Here is a 19,440-nt window from a genome sequence, read left to right as displayed (position 1 = left end):
GCTGTGTGACCTTGGGCAAGTCACTTAACTTCTCTGAGCCTCAGTTCCCTCATCTGTAAAATGGGGATTAAGACTGTGAGCCCCACGTGGGACAACCTGATCACCTTGTATCCCCCCAGCGCTTAGAACAGTGCTTTGCACAGAGTAAGCGCTTAACAAATGCCACCAGTATATTATTATTGCGTGACTCAGTGGAAAGAGCACGGGCTTTGGAGTCAGAGATCATAGGTTCGAATCCCGGCTTCGCCACGTCTGCTGTGTGACCTTGGGTAAGTCACTTAATTTCTCTGAGCCTCAGTTCCCTCATCTGTAAAATGGGGGTGAAGACTGTGAGCCCCACATGGGACAACCTCATTACCTGGTTTCCCCTCCCCAGCGCTTAGAACAGTGCTTTGCACATAGTAAGCGCTTAACAAATGCCATCATTATTATTATTATTATTATTTTAGACTGTGAGCCCACTGTTGGGTAGGGACTGTCTCTGTACGTTGCCTATTTGTGCTTCCCAAGCGCTTAGTACAGTGCTCTGCACACAGTAAGCGCTCAATAAATACGATTGATGATGATGATGATGATTGACTACAATTCCCGTCATGCGCTGCGGCGAGCGACCCGCCGGCACGCGGCTGGGGCAGGACTACAATTCCCGTCATGCGTGGCGGGGCGGCGGGCGCGCGCGCACGGAATCCTGGGGCCTCCGGACTACGAGGCCGAACTACAGTCCCCAGGTGGCTTTGCGCGGGAGCGGCCCGCACTTCCGCTCGGACTCCCCGCCGTCGTTAACGGTTGGAACGGGGCAGCCTTGGGGGCCCGACGGCGAGCAACATGGTAACGGGGGTCGCCACCACCGGGCTTGTGGGGGGGTGTGTGTGTGAAGAGCCACAGGGCTTCCCGGAGGGAGGCTTGTTTGGACGCCACGGCCGGGCCTTAGGGCGTCCTGGGCCAAAGGGGTTTGCGTCCTGGCCGGAGACGCCAGTGGTTAGCGTCAGCATCAGTCCATCGTATTAAGCGAGCTCTTACTGCCTGCAGAAGACTGCCCCAGCCCAGGGGAAGGGACAATCAATCGTATTTATTCATCAATCGTATTTATTGAGCGCTTACTATGTGCAGAGCACTGTGCTAAGCGCTTGGGAAGTCCAAATTGGCAACATCTAGAGACAGTCCCTACCCAACAGGGGGCTCACAGTCTAAAAGGGGGAGACGGGGAACAAAACCAAACATACTAACAAAATAAAATAAATAGAATAGATATGTACAGGTTAAATAAATGGAGTAATAAATATGTACAAACATATATACATATATACAGGTGCTGTGGGGAAGGGAAGGAGGTAAGATGGGGGGGATGGAGAGGGGGACGAGGGGGAGAGGAAGGAAGGGGCTCAGTGTGGGAAGGCCTCCTGGAGGAGGTGAGCTCTCAGCAGGGCTTTGAAGGGAGGAAGAGAGCGAGCTTGGCGGAGGGGCAGAGGGATTGGGGGCATTCCAGGCCCGGGGGAGGCCGGGGGTCGATGGTGGGACAGGTGAGAACGAGGCCCAGTGAGGAGATTAGCGCAGAGGAGCGGAGGGTGCGGGCTGGGCTGGAGAAGAAGAGAAGGGAGGTGAGGTAGGAGGGGGCCAGGGGATGGACAGCCTTGAAGCCCAGGGTGAGGAGTTTCTGCCTGATGCGCAGATTGATTGGTAGCCACTGGAGATTTATTGAGCTCTTACTGTGTGCAGAGCACTGGACTAAGCGCTTGGGAAGTCCAAGTTGGCAACATAGAGAGACAGTCCCTACCCAACAGTGGGCTCACAGTCTAGCAGACTGTGTGCGGTCCCCCCCCGGTTCCCCCTCACTTGAGCATAAACCGCAGTGTAATAATAATAATAATGATGATGGTATTTGTTAAGCGCTCACTATACGCCAAGCACTGTTCTAAGCGCTCCCGCTGTTGGGTAGGGACTGTCTCTATATGTTGCCAATTTGTACTTCCCAAGCGCTTAGTACAGTGTTCTGCACACAGTAAGCGCTCAATAAATATGATTGATGATGATGATACGAAGTCATCAGGTTGTCCCACGGGGGGGCTCACAGTCTTCATCCCCACTTGACAAGTGAGGGAACTGAGGCCCAGAGAAGTGAAGTGACCTGCCCAAAGGCACACGGCGGAGAACAGCACAGTGGGCGGGGAATGTGTCAGTTATTTTATTGTACTCTCATTCATTCAATCAATCAATCAATCGTATTTATTGAGCGCTTACTGCGTGCAGAGCACCGTACTAAGCGCTTGGGAAGCCCAAGTTGGCAACACATACAGACGGTCCCTACCCAACAGTGGGCTCACAGTTTAGAAGGGGGAGGCAGAGAACAATATGATTGATTGATTAATTGATCTATGGAGCGCTTACTGTGTGCAAAGCACTGGACTAAGCACTTGGGAGTGTACAAGAAAACAACACATTCCTGCCCACAGCGAGCTCACAGTTTCCCAAGCGCCTAGTCCAGTGCTTTGTGCACATGAAGCGCTCAATAAATACGATTAAATGAATGAATGGACAGGGTTGGCAGAAACGGTCCCCATCCACAGCGAGCTTGAATGCTGGAGGAATCAATCAGTGGTATTAATTGAGCGCTTACTGTGTGCGGAATACTGTACTGGGTGCTTGCGAGGGTACAGTACAACAAAGTGGGCAGGGAATGTGTCTGTTGTTTTATTGTACTCTCCCAAGCACTTAGAACAGTGCTTTAGACACAGTAAGCACTAAATAAATACAGATGAATGAATGAACATAGTTGGCAGTTACGTTCCCTGCCCACAACGAGCAATAATAATAATAATATTGATGGCATTTGTTAAGCGCTTACTATGTGCAAAGCACTGTTCTAAGCGCTGGGGGGGATACAATGTGATCAAGTTGTCCCACGTGGGGCTCACAGTCTTAATCCCCATCTTTACAGATGTGGTAACTGAGGCTCAGAGAAGTTAAGTGACTTGCCCAAGGTCACACAGCAGACTTGTGGTGGAGCCGGGACTCGAACCCCTGACCTCTGACTCCAAAACCCGTGCTCTTTCCACTGAGCCACGCTGCTTCTCTAAATGCTGGGGAATCAATCAGTGTGATGTACTGAGCGCTTACAGTGTGCAGAACACTATTAGGCGCTTGGGAGAGTACAACAGAGTTGGTAGGCATGTGCTCACAGTGAACTCAAAGTGAAGAGGGGGAGAAAGACATTAATGTAAATGAATGAATTACGGATATGGACATATTCGCTTTTGGGCTGAGGGAGGGGTGACTGGAGAGACGATCATGAGAAGGGTTTTGGGGGAGTCAGGGTTTGAGGGGAGATAGAGGTGTGGAAAGTGATAGTGGTTACAGAGAGATAAGAGGCTGGGGAGGCGGCCTAGTGGATAAAGCACATGCCTGGGAGTCAAAAGGTCATGGATTCTAATCCCAGCTGTGCCACTTGTCTGCTGGGTAATCTTGGGCAAGCACTTCATTTCTCTGGGCCTCAATTCTCTCATCTGTAAAACGGGGATCAAGACTGTGAACCCTGTGTGGGACAGAGACTGTAGCCAACCTGATGATCTTCTGTCTATCCCAGTGCTTAGAACAGTGCCTGGCACATAGTAAGAATTTAACAAATATAATTATTAATTATTCTTATTATTGTTACCCAGGGCAAGACCAGGGAGGGGAGGAGGGGGGCACCTTACCTGCCTGCACCCCCCTCTGTCCCCGAACCCTTTCCCGCCCCTGCCAGGGAGAGAGGCGAGTTAGATTGTTATATTTTACTCTCCCAAGTGCTTGGTATATATAGTGCTCTGCACATAGCTAGTGCTCAATAAATACCACTGACTGACTGAGTCGGTGGTTCTCAGAGCCCCCCACCCCACAACGCGACCCTGATTTGGGTGAGCGGGAACTGCAGGGAGTTTGAAACGCATGATGACCATTAATACCATTTAGACTGTGAGCCCACTATTAGGTAGGGACCGTCTCTATATGTTGCCAACTTGTACTTCCCAAGCGCTTAGTACAGTGCTCTGCACACAGTAAGCGCTCAATAAATACAATTGATGATGATGATGATGATGATGATGACTGTGAGCTCATTGTGGGCAGGGAATGTCACCGTTTGTTGTTGTATTGTACCTTCCCAAGCGCGTAGTACAGTGCTCTGCACACGGTAAGTGCTCAAAAAATACAATCGAATGAATGAATGGTGGGACTAGGGTCCGGAGCCAGACCCCACCTTAGGGCCCTGGACTGCTCCTTCCCCTTTCCGCTCAGGCTCCCTGGGCGGGGGCCGGGGAAACCACCGGAAGCCTTTCCCTGGCTCAGCAGACCAGGCGCTTCCCGTCCGGGGCGGGAGCAGGGAAGGCTGTGGGGAAGGAAACATGAGGGAGGGGTTGGGGGGGAGCAAGGAGGGATGTGGGGGCAGGGGGGTGTTGGTCTGAGCTGCTCGCTCACTACTCGTGTAAGCAGCGTTGCCTAGTGGAGAGAGCACAGGCCTAGAGTTCTAATTATTATTACTATGGTATTTGTTAAGCGCTACTATGTGCCAGGCACTGTGCTAAGCGCTGGGGTGGTTACAAGCAAATCGGGTTGGACACAGTCCCCATCCCGCGCGGGGCTCACAGTCTCACTCCCCATTTTATAGGTGACGTAACCGAGGCCCAGAGAAGTGAAATGACTTGCCCAAGGTCACACAGTGGACAAGTGGCGGAGCTGGGAGGAGAACCCATGACCTTCTCACTCCCAGGCCCTTGCCCTATCCACTACGCTATGCTGCTTCTCTTCCAGACGGGTAATGACTTGCCCCGGCCTCAAAGCCTTACTGAAGGTGCATCTCCTAATCCCAGCTCCACCACTTAATATAATAATTGTGGTATTTAAGTGCTTACTATGTGCCAGGCACTGTACTAAGTGCTGGGGTGGGTAGAAATGAATCGGGTGGGATGCAGTCCCTGTCCCACGTGGGGCTCATGGTCTAAGGAGGAGGGGGATCAGATATTAATTCCACATTTTAATATTGAGGTAACTGAGGCCCAGAGAAGTTGTGACTTACCCGAGGTCTCACAGCAGGCAAGTGGCAGAGTTGGGATTAGAACCCATGACCACCTGACTTTCTGGCCACTACACCATGCCCGTTCCCCACTTGTATGCCCTATGACCTTGGGTAAGTCACTTCATTTCTCTGTGCCTCAGTGACCTCATCTGTAAAATGGGGATTAAGACAGGGAGCCCCTGTGGGACAGGAACTGTGTCCAACCTGATTAACTGGCACATAGTGCTTTAAAAATACCATTAAAAAAACCCCACCAAACCCCACTCTGCCCTCTGTGTCCTGCCCACCGCCTCGCTTAGAAGGAGAATCCTCCTTCCTCTTAAGCCTGGATACCCCACCTACTCCCAGAGCAGTGGGGTGGGAGAACTTTCCAACCATCCTGGAGTGGAGGGAGAAAGCGGACCCTGGGGTCCGGAAGAAAGGGAGGCTGGCAAGAAGTCAGAGGTGCCTGCCTGGGAAATCGAGGGCTTTCAGCTTTTCGGAGAGAGAGGAGATGGGCGGAGGTGCTGGTCTAGTGGATAGAGCACAGCCCTGGGAGTTAGAAGGATCTGGGTTCCAATTCCCGCCTCCACCTCTTGCCTGCTGTGTGACCTTGGACAAGTCACTTCGCTTCTCTGGGCCTCATTTACCTCATCTGTATAAAGGGGATTAAGACCGGGAGCCCCACATGGGGCAGGGGACTGAGTCTAGGGGACCTTAGGGAAGCAGCGTGGCTCAGTGGAAAAAGCATGGGCTTTGGAGTCAGAGATCATGGGTTCAAATTCTGGCTCCGCCAATTGTCAGCTGTGTGACTTTGGGCAAGTCACTTAACTTCTCTGTGCCTCAGTTACCTCATCTGTGAAATGGAGAGTAAGACTGTGAGCCCCCCGAGGGATAACTTGATCCCCTTGTAACTGCCCCAGCGCTTTGAACAGTGCTTTGCACATAGTAAGTGCTTAATAAATGCCATTATTATTATTATTATTACCTACCCCAGTGCTTAGTTCAGTGCCTGACACATAACACTTAGCAAATACCATTAAGAAAAAGTGAGGGCTTTGCACTCTCCCCTCTTCTCTCTGTCTCTCTCTCTCTCTGTGTCTCTCTCTCTCTCTCTCTGTCTCTGTCTCTCTCCCTCACACACACACACACACACACACACACACACACACACACACACACTTAGCTTTGGGGTCAGGAGGCATGAATGGTATCTGCCCCATGGACTGATCCCCTTCCCTCCCACCACTTGTCTTCTGCATGACCTTGGACAAGTCACTTCTCTGTCTCTCAGTTCCCTCATCTGTAAAATAAGGATTAAGATTGTGAGCCCTATGTGGGACAGGGACTGTGTCCAACCTGATTATCTGGTGTCTACCCCAGAGCTTAGAGCAGTGCCTGGTACATAATAAGCGCTTAATAAATGCCACAATTATTATTATTGTTATTATTCCGCAGATCCGCTTTATCCTCATCCAGAACCGGGCCGGGAAAACCCGCCTAGCCAAGTGGTACATGCAGTTTGACGACGACGAGAAACAGAAACTGATCGAGGAGGTGCACGCCGTGGTCACTGTCCGAGATGCCAAGCACACTAACTTCGTGGAGGTGAAGCCCCTCTCTCTCCGCCCCCTTCGCCTTCTCTCCCCTCTTTTTCCCTCCCCGCACTTAGCCCCCTTCTCTGCGCTTGCCAGGCTGCTGGTCTCATTGTCAGGACACAATGGGTCTCTTTATTGTTCTATTGTAATCTCCCAAACGTTTGGTACAGTGCTCTGCACGGTAAGTGCTCCATAAATACGATTGAATGAATGAATGAATGAATGATATCAGAGAGGCCAACAGGGCGCAATCTCCTCATCCTATAGAAGTCGGTCGGTGGTAATAATAATAATAATGGTATTTGTTAAGCGCTTACTATGTGCCAGGCACCGTACTAAGCGCTGGGGTGGGTACAAGCAAATCAGGCTCACACTCTCAATCCCCATTTTACAAATGAGGTAACTGAGGCACTGAGCAGTGAAATGACTTGCCCATGGTCACACAGCAGACAAGTGGCAGAGCCGGGACTAGAGCTCGTGATCAGAACTCATGACCTTCTGACTCTCAGACCCATGGTCTATCCACTCCACTATGCTACTTCACACACCATGCTGCTTCATTATTCATTTATTGGTATTTATTGAGCATTTACTGTGTGCAGAGCATTGTACCAAGCACTTGGGAGAGTGCAGTATAACAATATAACAGACACTTTCCCTGCCAACAATGAGCTTACAGTCTAGAGGGGAAGACAGAGATTAATATAAATAAATAAATGACAGATATGGACATAAGTGCTGTGGGCGGGGATGAATAAAGGGAGAAAGTCAGGACAGTGGGAGGAAAGGCGGGTTTAGTCGGAAGGCCTGTTGGAGCAGATGAGCCTTCCAAAAGGCTTTGAGAGAGTCATTGTCTGCCAGAAAACTGGAAGTGACTCTACCCCAGATCTCATCCTGTCCAGGCCCCTGCCTCTGGTCCCAACAACCCACAATCCCTGGACAATCCTTCCTCTGCTAGAGCTAAGTCCCAATCAGTCAAGCACTTGGGAATATTCAACACAAGAATAAACAATGACATTCCCTGCCCACAAGGAGTTTACAGTCTGCGGGGGAGACAGACATCAATACAAATAAATGGCAGGTATGGACATAAGTGCCGAGGGGCTGGGAGAGGGGAAGAGCAAAGGGAACAAGTCAGGGTGGTGCAGAAGGGAGTGGGAGATGAGGAAAAGTGGGACTTACTTTGGGAAGGCCTTTTGGAGGAGATATGCCTTCAGTAAGGCTTTGAGGTGGGGGAGAGTGGTTGTCTGTCAGATTTTAAGGCGGGAGGGCAATCCAGGCCAGAGGCAGGACGTGGGCTAGGAGTCAGTGGCGAGATAGGCGAGATGGAGGCACAGTGAGAAGATTGATGATGATGGTATTTGTTAAGCGCTTACTATGTGCCAAGCACTGTTCTAAGCACTGAAGGTGAGCCCTAGAGGAGCTAAGTGTGTGGGCTGGGTTGGAGAAGGAGAGAAGCAAGGTGAGGTAGGAGCAGGCAAGGTGATGGAGGGTTTAAAGCCAATGGTGAGGAGCTTTTATTTGAGTTGGAGGTGAATGGGCAGTCCCTGGAGTTTTTTGAGGTGGGGGGGGTGACACGTCCTGAACATTTATTACAAAGTTCGTAGACATGTTCCCTACTCACAACCAGCTTCCAGTCTGTCCCTTGGGAGGGGCTCATCCCCATCACCCCATGGCATAGATCCCCTCACCAAGCAAGGGTGTGGCCAGAGGAGGGACAAATTGGCTTGGACTTCCTTTTTTAATGACATTTAAGTGCTTACTGTGTGTTGGGCACTGTACTAAGTGTACTAAGTGTTAAAGGTAGACACAAGCTAATCAGACTGGTCTCAGTCCATGACCCTCATGGGGCAGCCTTACTCCCCATTTTACAGATGAGGAAACTGAGGGCCAGAAAAGTGAAGCAACTCGCTCAAGTTCGTTCATTCATTCAATCGTATTTATTGAGCGCTTACTGTGTGCAAAGCGGCATACTAAATCCTTGGGAGAGTACAGTATGGAAACAAAGAGACCCATTCCCTGCCCACAGTGAGGTTGCAGTGTAGACAGGGAAACAGACATTAATGTGCATAAATAAATTGCAGATACGTTCATATGTACTGTGGGGATGGGAGGGAGAATGAAATGAAGGAAGCAAGTCACCCAGCAGACAAATGGCAGAGCCAGAATTAGAACCCAGGTCCTTCACCAAGGCCCGTGCTCTATCCACTAGGTAATGTGCTTCTCCAGATTACGCAAGCATGTTCCAGAGAGGTTTAGATATAGCTGTCCAGGACATTTCAGGACCCATAACTCCTTCAAACTTCCCGAGGCCCTAGCCATAAACACCGTGTCCGATCTGATCGTCCCATGCCTGGACCCGCACTTAGCCCAGGCACAAGAGAGAAGCAGCATGGCCTATTGGCCACAGCCCGGGCTTGGAAGTCAGAGGACGTGGCTTCTAATCCCGGCTCCGCCACTTGTCCGCTGTGTGACCTCGGGCAAGTCTCGTCACTTCTCTGTGCCTCGGTGACTTCATCTGTAAAATGGGCATTAAGACTGTGAGCCCCACATGGGACAACCTGATTAGTTTGTATCTTCCCCAGTGCTTAGAACAGTGCTTGGCACTTGGTAAGAGCTTAACAAATATAACTATTATTACTGTTATTAGCCTGAAACCTGGCCCACAGGTAGAGGCTGCTAAACTCGCACTCCAGTCCTGGTTGGGAGTTCCCCCCTCACCCACCCTGCCCCTGGGGGTGACCGTCTCCTCCCTGGGAGCATCCCGTCTCCCCCCGCTACACCTTGCTGCCCGCCCGTGGTGATGGTACCCATGCCAGCTCCCTCTGGCCATTCATTCATTCATTCAATCGCATTTGTTGAGCACTTACTGTGTACAGAGCACTGTACTAAGCGCTTGGGAAGTACAAGTTGGCAACATATAGAGACGGTCCCTACCCAACGACGGGCTCAGAGTCACGACGGTCCCCTCTCCTTCAGTTCCGAAATTTCAAGATTATTTACCGCCGGTATGCGGGCCTCTACTTCTGCATCTGCGTCGACGTCAATGACAACAACCTGGCCTACCTGGAAGCCATCCACAACTTCGTCGAGGTAGGTGGAGCCTCGACTTGGCGGAGGGAGGGGCTGGGATGCTGGGTAGAGCCTAATCAATGGTAAATGGTATTTATTGAGCACGCCTACAAATCGACGCCTTACCCAGGCAGGAGAGTTTGTGTACACTGATGAAACTTAGAGCTCATAGGGCTACCCTGAATGGAAAGGTCTAAACCAAAGCGTCAGAACAAAGCTGAATCACCCGTGCTGGGCAGCAGCGGCATGGGAGAGAGTCAAAGGCAGATAACGAAGTGATCAAAACTTTGGTCAAAGGCTTGAGAGACTCGAGTTTTTACTGCACGGAAGAAGGCAATGGTAAACCACTTCCATATCTTTACCAAGAAAAGTCTACGGCTACACGTACCAGAACGACTTTACGACAAGGTGGGGGGTTCTGAAGAGGGTGTGTCCATGGAGTCGCTATGGGTCGGAAACCACTCGACGGCTTTTGGGCACTTCTTTTTGCAGAGCACTGTACTAAGCTCCTGAAGGAATACAATCAGACAGAATTGGGAGACACATTCCCTCCCCATAAGGATCTTTCAGCCCAGAGGGGGAGACAGGTCTTAAATTCCGGATTTCATTCATTCAATCATATTTATTGAGTGCTTACTATACTAAGCGCTTGGGAAGTTCAAGTCGGCAACATATAGAGATGGTCCCGACCCAACAGTGAGCTCACAGTCTAGAAGAATGGGCTCACAGTCTAAAAGATATGAACAGAAGTGTTGTGGGGCTGAGAGTGAGGTGAATATCAAGTCCTTAAAGGTGCAGATCTAAGGATGAGGGTGATGCAGAAGGGAGAGGGAGTAGGAGGGCTTAGTCCGGGAAGGCCTTTTGGAGGAGATGTGCTTTTAATAAGGCTTAGAAGTCCCCGTCTCCCCCTCCCCGCCAATTTCAAGGAAATGAGCAGGCAAGACTGGCTCAGTAGAGTGGAGCTGCCATCTGCCTAGAAGTTGATAATGATGATGGTGTATTGGTTAAGGGCTTACTTTGTGCCAGGCACTGTTCTAAGCACTGCGCTTTGGGAGTAAAAGCATCACCTAGACACCCAGGTATTATTATCCAGCGCTTAGAACAGTGCTCGGCACATAGGAAGCGCTTAACAGATACCATCGTTATTATACAAGCTAGTCAGGTTGGACACAGTCCCTATCCCACTTGGGAAGTTGGGAGTGGTATTTGCTTAAGTGCTTACTATGTGCCAGACGCTGTAGTAAGCACTGGGATAGATACAGGTAAATCGGGTTGGGCACCATCCCTGTCCCACATGGGCACCCAGTCTCAGTCCCCATTTTAGCGATGAGGTAACTGAGGCACAGAGAAGTAAAGTGGTTTACCCAAGGTCACACAGCAGACAAGTGGAGGAGGCAGGATTGGAACCCATGACCTTCTTACTCCCAGGCCCGTGCTCTATCCCCTAAGCTGTGCTGCTTCTCAGCATGGGAGCGTGGCAGGGGCTGGGCCTGCACCCCCTAGCCTTTTCATTCATTCAGTCGTATTTCTTGAGCGCTTACTGTGTGCAGAACACTGTACTAAGTGCTTGGGAAGTACAGGTTGGCAACATAGAGGTGGTCCCTACTCTCCTCCCACCCACAGAAGCAGCGTGGCTTAGTGGTTAGAGCATGCGCTTGGATCGTGGGTTCTAATCCCAGCTCCATCACTTGTCAGCTATGGGACTTTGGGCAAGTCGCTTAACTTCTCTGTGCCTCAGTTATGCCTCAGTTACCTCATCTGTAAAATGGGGATTAAGACTGTGAGCCCAGTGTGGGACAACCTGATTACTTTGTATCTATACCAATGCAAAGAGCAGTGCTTGGCACGAGGTAAGTGCTTAGCAAATACCATCATCATCATCCCCAACTTATATCATGTGGCTCCCCCAGTCAGTCAGTCATATTTATTGAAAACGTACCATGTGCAGAGCAATGGACTAAGTGTTTGAGGCAGTACGGTATAACAGTATAACACACACATTCCCCTGCCCACAATGAGCTTGTACAGTCTAGAGGGGGAGGCAGACATTAATATAAATAAAACGACAGATGTGGACACAGCAGCTGTGGGGCTGGGAGGGGGATGACTAAAGGGTGCAAGTTGGGGTGACACAAGGGAGTGGGAGAAGAGGAAAGGGGGGCTTAGGGAGGGTCTCTTGGAGGAGATGTGCCTTCAGTCAGGCTTTAAAAGCCGCCACCGCTGTCCTTACATTGCTCCGTAGGTCCTGAATGAATACTTCCACAACGTCTGCGAGCTGGACCTGGTGTTCAATTTCTACAAGGTGAGTGGCCCCCGCCCCCCGACGCGCTGCCGCTCCCCGGCAGGCCAGCCGAGCCACCCGCTTCCCCCACCGTGGCAATTTTATTATTGATGTCTGTCTCCCCGGCCCTAAACTGTGAGCTTGTTGTGGGTAGAGAATGTCACTGTGTATTGTTGTATTGTACTTTCCCAGGTACAGTGCTCTGCACACAGTAAGCTCTGAATCAATACGATTGAACGAGTTGGGGTTCTCAGCAGGGAGCGAGGCTGGCCACCACCTACCCTCCTTTCGGGTGGGGAAGGGAGACCAGCACAGGCCCCAGCTCGGGTTTGGGGGCCACCCCTCATGTACCTAATAATAATTAATAATAATTACAGTCCTTGTTAAACTCTGTGCCAAGCACTGTTGTAAGCATGGGGGTGGATATAAATTAATCGAGTTGGACACAGTCCTTGTCCCACGTGGGGCTCACCCTCCAATCCCCATTTTACAGAGTTTACTGAGGAAGGCCTCAGTTCCCAGAGAAGTGAAGTGACTTGTCCAAGTTCACACAGCAGACATGTGGTGGAGCCAGGATTATAACCCACATCCTTCTGATGTCCAGGCTCTATCCATTAAGCCACGCTGCTTCTACAGGGGCCTAGATATGGGTCACTTACATGGGGCCTCCAGCCAGCTCATGGACTACCCAACCAGCTCATCTTTCATTCATTCATTGTCGTATTTGTTGAGTGCTTACTGGGTGCAGAACACTGTACTATGCACTTGGGAGAGTACAAAATAACAATCAACAGACATTTCCTGATCTCAACAAGTTTACAGTCTACAAGGGGAAACAGACATTATTATAAATGAATAAATTACAGATCTGGATTAAATGCTGTGGGGCTGGGAGTGGAGAAGAACAAGGGTAGGGCGATGCAGAAGGGAGTGGGAGAAAAGGAAAGGGGGGCTTAGTCAGGGAAGGCCTCTTGGAGGAGATATGCCTTCAATAAAGGCTTTGAAGCGGAGGAGAGTCACTGTGGGATTTGAGGAGGGAGGGCGTACCGGGCCAGAGGCAGGATGGGGGCAAGGGGTTTCTGGTGAGAGGCGAAATCAAGGTTCAGGGAGATGGAGGTAGAGTGAGCGCTCCCCACAGCCTCCTATCCCTGGCCAGGCAGCGCTGTGTGGGAAGAAGAGCCGACCCTGGGCCCGGGGGTGGGGGCGCGCCCCATGCCCAGGGCTGATCCACCCGCACCCTCGCCAGGTGTACACGGTGGTGGATGAGATGTTCCTGGCTGGCGAGATCCGGGAGACCAGTCAGACCAAAGTGCTGAAGCAGCTGCTCATGTTACAGTCCTTGGAATGAAAGCCGGAAAATCCCTCTTCCCCCTCACCCGCGGCGGGCACGGGATCACGCCCCCCCCCGGGTCTGAGTGGCCCCCCGTGCCCTGCCTCTCGGCCCCGGCCGGCCTGGGTCCCGTTGGGGCCCTGTGGACCAAACCTGGGACATCTCTCTGGGCCTCAGCACTGTTGCCGCCGGAAGGGCCCCTGGGGTAGGGGAGGTCTCCATCCCCCTTCCCGGGCCTGTGGCATCGCATCGCTAGTCTGGGCCCCCTCTGTTCCCAATCCTCCTTGCCCCCTCCCTCCCAGCTGGAGGCCGGGGAAGGGGTGGGAGGTCGTGTGCGTGTAGTCGTGTAAGCGTCTTGTAAACTGGATCCAGCCAATAAATCAACGGGCCATGCTCTTGCCCTCGCTGCTTCCTCTGATCGTATTTCATTCCATCGGATTTACTGAGCACTTCACTGTGTGCAGAGCATTGTACTAGGTGCTTGGGAGAGTACAATGCAACAATAAACAGACACATTCCCGGCCCACAACGCTTACAGTCTAGATGGGGGGGAGACAGACATCAATACAAATAAATAAATTACAGAGATATATAATCCTCTCTGTGTGGACCGGCCAGGGTCCAGGCGCCAGCCTCCCTGCAACAGGAGAGTGTGGGGTGAGGGCCAAACGGGGCTCCCCGCCTGTCTAGTCATTATCTCGTTCAGACAGCAGTGCCAGGGGGAGGGAGGGTGAACAGTGTGTCAGCACACCCAGTCAGTTGTATTTATTGAGCACTCACTGTGTACAGAGCACTATATTAAGCGCTTGGGAAAGTACATTATAGCAGTGTAACACATTGTCTGCCCATAACGAGCTTACAGGCTAGAGGGGGAGACAGACAGTAATAGAAATAAATTACAGATGTGGACGGAAGTGCCATGAGGTTGAGGGGGGCAATAAATAAAAGGAGCAAGTCAGGGTGCTGCCCTCTGTCACCCACCCCATCGTCCCCTCGGATAGCCCCACCAGGGGGCGCCCGCTCCCGCCCTGCGGCTCCGCGGGGCGATTCCCATTCTTCCCCGCAGGCGGCGCCCGCGCCCGCTCTGGACCCTCCGCGGAGCAACACCGTCTCGTTCCATCCAGCAGGCGGCGCCCGCGCCCGCTCTGAGTTTCCGGGCGAGCGATCTCAGCCGGTCCAGCAGAGGGCGCGCGCGCGCGCGCGACCCCGCTCTGCGATCTCACTGTCACTCAGTCGTATTTATTGAGCGCTTACTGTGTGCACAGCACTGTACTGGGCGCCTGGGAGGTACAATTCAGCAACAAATGGGGACAGTCCCTGCTCACAGTCTGAGCCAGCGGACCACCAGCGGGCCCTCACTTCCACTCTGGAGCTCCTGCTCTCTTCCCTGCTCCTCCCCGCGGAGAGGAGCTGATTCTTCCCAGCAGGGGGCGCCCGCTCCTCGGTTGCCCGGGGCAACGGAGGGGATGAGTGGGGGGGTCGATGGGCGTGGGAGGGGCGAATTGGGGCGGGGGTCCTTGGGGCAATGCTCCCTCGTCTCTTTTCTTTCCTCCCTCCCTCAATGATACTTCCCAAGCGCTTAGTACAGTGCTCTGCACATATTAAGCGCTCAATAAATACGATTGATGATGATGATGATGATGGCATTTATTAAGCGCTTACTATGTGCAAAGCACTGTTCTAAGCGCTGGGAAGGTTACAATCAATCGTATTTATTGAGTGCTTACTGTGTGCAGAGCACTGTACTAAGCGCTTGGGAAGTACAAGATAGCAACATATAGAGACAATCCCTACCCAACAGTGGGCTCACAGTCTAAAATAATAATAATAATGGCATTTATTAAGCACTTACTATGTGCAGAGCACTGTTCTAAGCGCTGGGGGAGGTTACCAGGTGATCAGGTTGCCCCACGGGGGGGGCTCACAGTCTTAATCCCCATTTTACAGATGAGGTAACTGAGACCCAGTGAAGTGACTTGCCCAAAGTCACACAGCTGACAATCTGGCGGAGCCGGGATTCGAACCCCTGACCTCTGCCTCCAAAGCCCGGACTCTTTCCACTGAGCCACACTGCTTCTGTAAAAGACTGTGAGCCCACAGTCAACCTGATCACCTGATTACAAGGTGATTACAAGGTGATCGGGTTGTCCCACATGGGGCTCACAGTTCTTAATCCCCATTTTACAGATGAGGTAACTGAGGCCCAGAGAAGTTAAGTGACTTGCCCAAAGTCACGCAGCTGACAGTTGGCAGAGCCGGGATTTGAACCCATGACCTCTGGCTCTATAGGCCGGGCTCTTTCCACTGAGCCACGCTGCCCCTTGCCGGGTCCCGGGCCCCAGCTGCGCCCTCAGGTCGGGTTTCCGGGTGGGGGTGGGCGCTGGCAACGGGTCGAGACCGGCTGCTCCGAGCCGGTACCCGCCCCTCCCCGCGAAGCCCGTGATGCCGTCAAAGGGGAGGAGCAGCTGGGCCCGGGCCAGCGGCCGTGGGAGGCACCCGGACCTCCTCCCGCCTTCTCCCACCCCGTTCCCCATCCCCTCTCTCCATTCCCTCCTCCCTCCCCCCCGGGAAGCTCCGGGATCCGGCTCCCTTAATCCCGAAGACGAGCGAGGAAGGGAGCCTATAATAATAATAATGGTAGTTGTTAAGCAGCGGAGAAGCAGCGTGGCTCCGTGGAAAAGAGCCCGGGCTTTGGAGTCAGAGGTCATGGGTTCGAATCCCTACTCCACCACATGTCTGCTTTGTGACCTTGGGCAAGTCACTTAACTTTTCTGAGCCTCAGTTACCTCATCTGTTAAATGGGGATTAAGACTGTGAGTCCCACGTGGGACAGCTTGATCACCTTGTATCCCCCCAGCGCTTAGAACAGTGCTCTGCACATAGTGCTTAATAAATGCCATCACTATTATTATTATTATTAAGTGCTTACTACTAGTAATAATGATGGCATTTGTTAAGCGCTTACTACGTGCAAAGCACTGTTCTAAGCGCTGGGGAGGTTACAAGGTAATAATGATTCATTCATTCAATCGTATTTCTTGAGCGCTTACTGTGTGCTGCAAAGCACTGTACTAAGCGCTTGGGAAGTACAAGTTGGCAACATATAGAGACGGTCCCTACCCAACAGTGGGCTCACAGTCTAGAAGGCATTTATTAAGCACTTACTATGTGCAAAGCACTGTTCTAAGCGCTGGGGAAGGTTACAAGGTGATCAGGTTGGCCCACGGGGGGGGCTCACAGTTTTCATCCCCATTTTATGGATGAGGTAACTGAGGCACAGAGAAGTTAAGTGACTTGCCCAAAGTCACGCAGCTGACAATTGGCAAGCACTGTTCTAAGTGCTGGGGAGGTTACAAGGTGATCAGGTTGGCCCACGGGGGGCTCACAGTTTTAATCCCCATTTTACGGATGAGGTAACAAAGGCCCAGAGAAGTTAAGTGACTTGCCCAAAGTCACACAGCTGACAGTTGGCGGAGCTGGGATGTGAACCCACGACCTCTGACTCCAAAGCCCGGGCTCTTTCCACTGAGCCACACTGCCTATGCAAAACGCACACGGGAGCTCCGAACTGGACCCGGTTCAGTCGATCGGATTCCTTAACAATAATAATTGTAATGCTTGTTAAGCGCTCACGACGGGCCAGGCACTGTACTAAGCGCTGGGGTGGATACAACCAAACTGGGTCGGATACAGTCCCTGTCCCACTTGGGGCTCACAGTTTCAATCCCATTTTACAGATGAGGTAACCGAGGCACAGAGAAGGAAAGTGAATTGCCCAAGGTCACGCAGGCCGGGCTGGAATTAGAACCCATGACCTTCTGACTCTCAGGGTCGGGCGCTATCCATTATTATATCAGGCCAATATAACACACAGTGCCTGCCCACCACGAGCGAGCTCACAGTGTAGAGGGCTGGAGGTGGGGTGCGGCCCCGCAGCCCACCCTGTCCCTGTCCTAATGAGGGATCGGGGCCAGCTCGTCCCCGTGGGCTTGTCTGGGCACGGGGGTGGGGGCTTGTTTGGGCCAGGCCGAGCCCATCTTCTGTGCCAATCCCCGGGCGGGGCGGAATCAGGAACCTTCTACCGCCTCGGGGCCTGTGTGTGAATCCAGCTTGGAAAGGTCAGGGCCCGGACACGTGCAGGAAGAAGCAAGCAAGACTCGGCCTCCCTGGGGTCTCTGCTGGGGCAGGCGACGGTCGCGGTCAGACAGACCCCCTCCCTCAGAGTGTCTCCGACAAGCCTCAGCTGCGCTCCACCGGGCCCGTTGCCCTCGCGGGGGCGGGTGAGATTTCCTTGCCAGGTGGACCGTCGGGCCGGGTCGGGATCGGCCTGCCTCTGCCCGGGTGGGCACTGTGCCCAGGCCCGGGATTGCCTGTGGTGGTGGTGGCAGCGAGAGGAAGGGGCAGGCAGGCTCCTTGCTGGAGCGGGTGCCGCTGCCCAGCCCGGCGCCATTCTGGGGCTTGTCTGGTTTCCGGGAGGCTGGCGGGGAGAAGGGAGATTCACTTACCCTGTCCCCAGCTCCTTGGCCCAGGCCCCTTCCCTGCTCCTTGCAGCTGGGTCCTCGCACCTGACCCCTTTCGGATTTTCCCAAACGCTTAGTACAGTGCTTTGCAGAGTAAGCGCTCAATGAATATGATAATGATAATAATAATGGGATCTGTTAAGCACTTACTATGTGCCGGGCAGTGAGCTAAGCGCTGGGGTGGATACAAGCAAATTGGGTTGGACACAGTCCCTGTCCCACATGAGGCTCACAGTCTCGCTCCCTGTTTTACAGATAGTTGAGGCCCAGAGAAGTGAAGTGACTTGCTTCACAGCAGGAAAGTGGCAGAGCCAGGATTAGAACCCATGATCTTCTGACTCCCAAGCCCGGGCTCTGTCCACTATGCCTTGCTGAATGAATGAATTTAATGTCCAGGGGCACTTGGCTGGAAAAAGAAGCCAATGGAACCAGGGTCAACAATCATCTCCCCCCTCCCTGGGCACCCAGCTTGTCCCCTCCCCAGGATGTGGAGGGGGAGGATGAGCTGGGGGACGATCTGTCGTATAGTATTTTCCCAAGCGCTTTGTACAGTGCTCTGCACACGGTAAGCAGTTAATAAATATGACTGTATGAATAAATGAAGCTGGGGTCAGGTTAGCTGGCCAGGGGGCATCCGGGGGCCACACCTCAGTGCCCTGGCCAGCCCGGGTGCTGACCAGGCACTCTGCAGCTAGTGACCATCTGGTGGACAAAGTCTGAGAAGGGCAGGGGGCACAGCGGGGAGTGACGAGGGCTGCCCAGGACAAGGGTGATGGGTCCCCTCTCCATCAATCCTGCTGGTGTCCACCTCAAAGCAGCGCCTGTCCTGGCCTCGTGCCCGCCGCAGCCCTGGAGGCAGGCCTGCCTGGGTCCAGCTGCCCTTTGATGGGGCTGGGAGTAGAGGGGGGTCAGGTGTTGGCAGAGAACATGACCGGAGGAAGCGGCAGTGGGTGGGGGGACCGGGGGAATGTGGGCGCGATCAGGGGCAGCGAAACAGAAGCAAGCGATCGTTCCAACAAGCCTGAAGGCCAGGAGTTCCTCAGCGGGGCTGCAAAACTCATGGCTCTTGGCAGGAAGAAGCTGAAAGAGAAAAAGAGCTACCGGCACCACTTACAAGCTGGAGGCTGCTGACATCCCGGGGGAAAAAAAAACGGGCCGAGGCAGCCCGATAATCATAATAATTGAGGTATTCGTCAGGCGCTTACTCTGTGCCAGTCATGGACTAGACATGAAGCAGTGTGGCCTGGTGGAAAGAGCATGGGTCTGGAGTCAGGGGATTAAATAATAATAATTATGGTATTTGTTAAGTGCTATCTATATGGTAGGCACAGTTCTGAGCACTGGGGTAGATATAAGATAATCGTGTTGGACACAGTCCCTGTCCCATGGTCTTAACCCCCATTTTACAGATGAGGAAAATGAGGTCCAGAGAACTGAAGTGACTTGCCCAAGGTCACACAGCAGACAAGTGGCGGATCCGGGATTAGGACCCATGACCTGACTGCCAGGCCTGTGCTCTGTCCACTAGGCCTTGGGTTCTAATCCTGGCTCCACCACTTGCCTGCTATGTGGGCTTGGATAATTCACTCGTCTTCTCAGTGCCTCACTTTCCT

At 52.6% G+C, this 19,440-nt stretch overlaps 1 protein-coding gene across 1 annotated transcript; it reads left to right on the top strand.

Moving 5' to 3' along the window:
* Positions 1-730: 730 nt before the first annotated feature.
* Positions 731-13,719, top strand: AP2S1 (adaptor related protein complex 2 subunit sigma 1). Its single transcript, XM_038766859.1, has 5 exons — positions 731-828; positions 6,485-6,634; positions 9,604-9,717; positions 11,939-11,998; positions 13,224-13,719. Exons 1-5 carry the CDS (start codon positions 826-828, stop codon positions 13,323-13,325), a joined length of 429 nt encoding a protein of 142 aa, XP_038622787.1. The 5' UTR covers positions 731-825; the 3' UTR covers positions 13,326-13,719.
* The last annotated feature ends 5,721 nt before the right edge of the window (positions 13,720-19,440 follow it).

This window comes from Tachyglossus aculeatus, chromosome 26 (genome assembly GCF_015852505.1).
Source record: "Tachyglossus aculeatus isolate mTacAcu1 chromosome 26, mTacAcu1.pri, whole genome shotgun sequence".
Classification (NCBI taxonomy): domain Eukaryota; kingdom Metazoa; phylum Chordata; class Mammalia; order Monotremata; family Tachyglossidae; genus Tachyglossus; species Tachyglossus aculeatus.
Note: the sequence above shows the minus strand (reverse complement) of the source record. Positions and strands in the feature narration are given on the sequence as shown.

Bases quoted from the DNA above. Each gene is read 5' to 3' on its own strand.
- AP2S1 (XM_038766859.1), top strand. The intron at 6,635-9,603 runs GTGAAGCCCCTC...CCTCTCCTTCAG, and splicing joins AGCACACTAACTTCGTGGAG to TTCCGAAATTTCAAGATTAT. The intron at 11,999-13,223 runs GTGAGTGGCCCC...CACCCTCGCCAG, and splicing joins TGGTGTTCAATTTCTACAAG to GTGTACACGGTGGTGGATGA.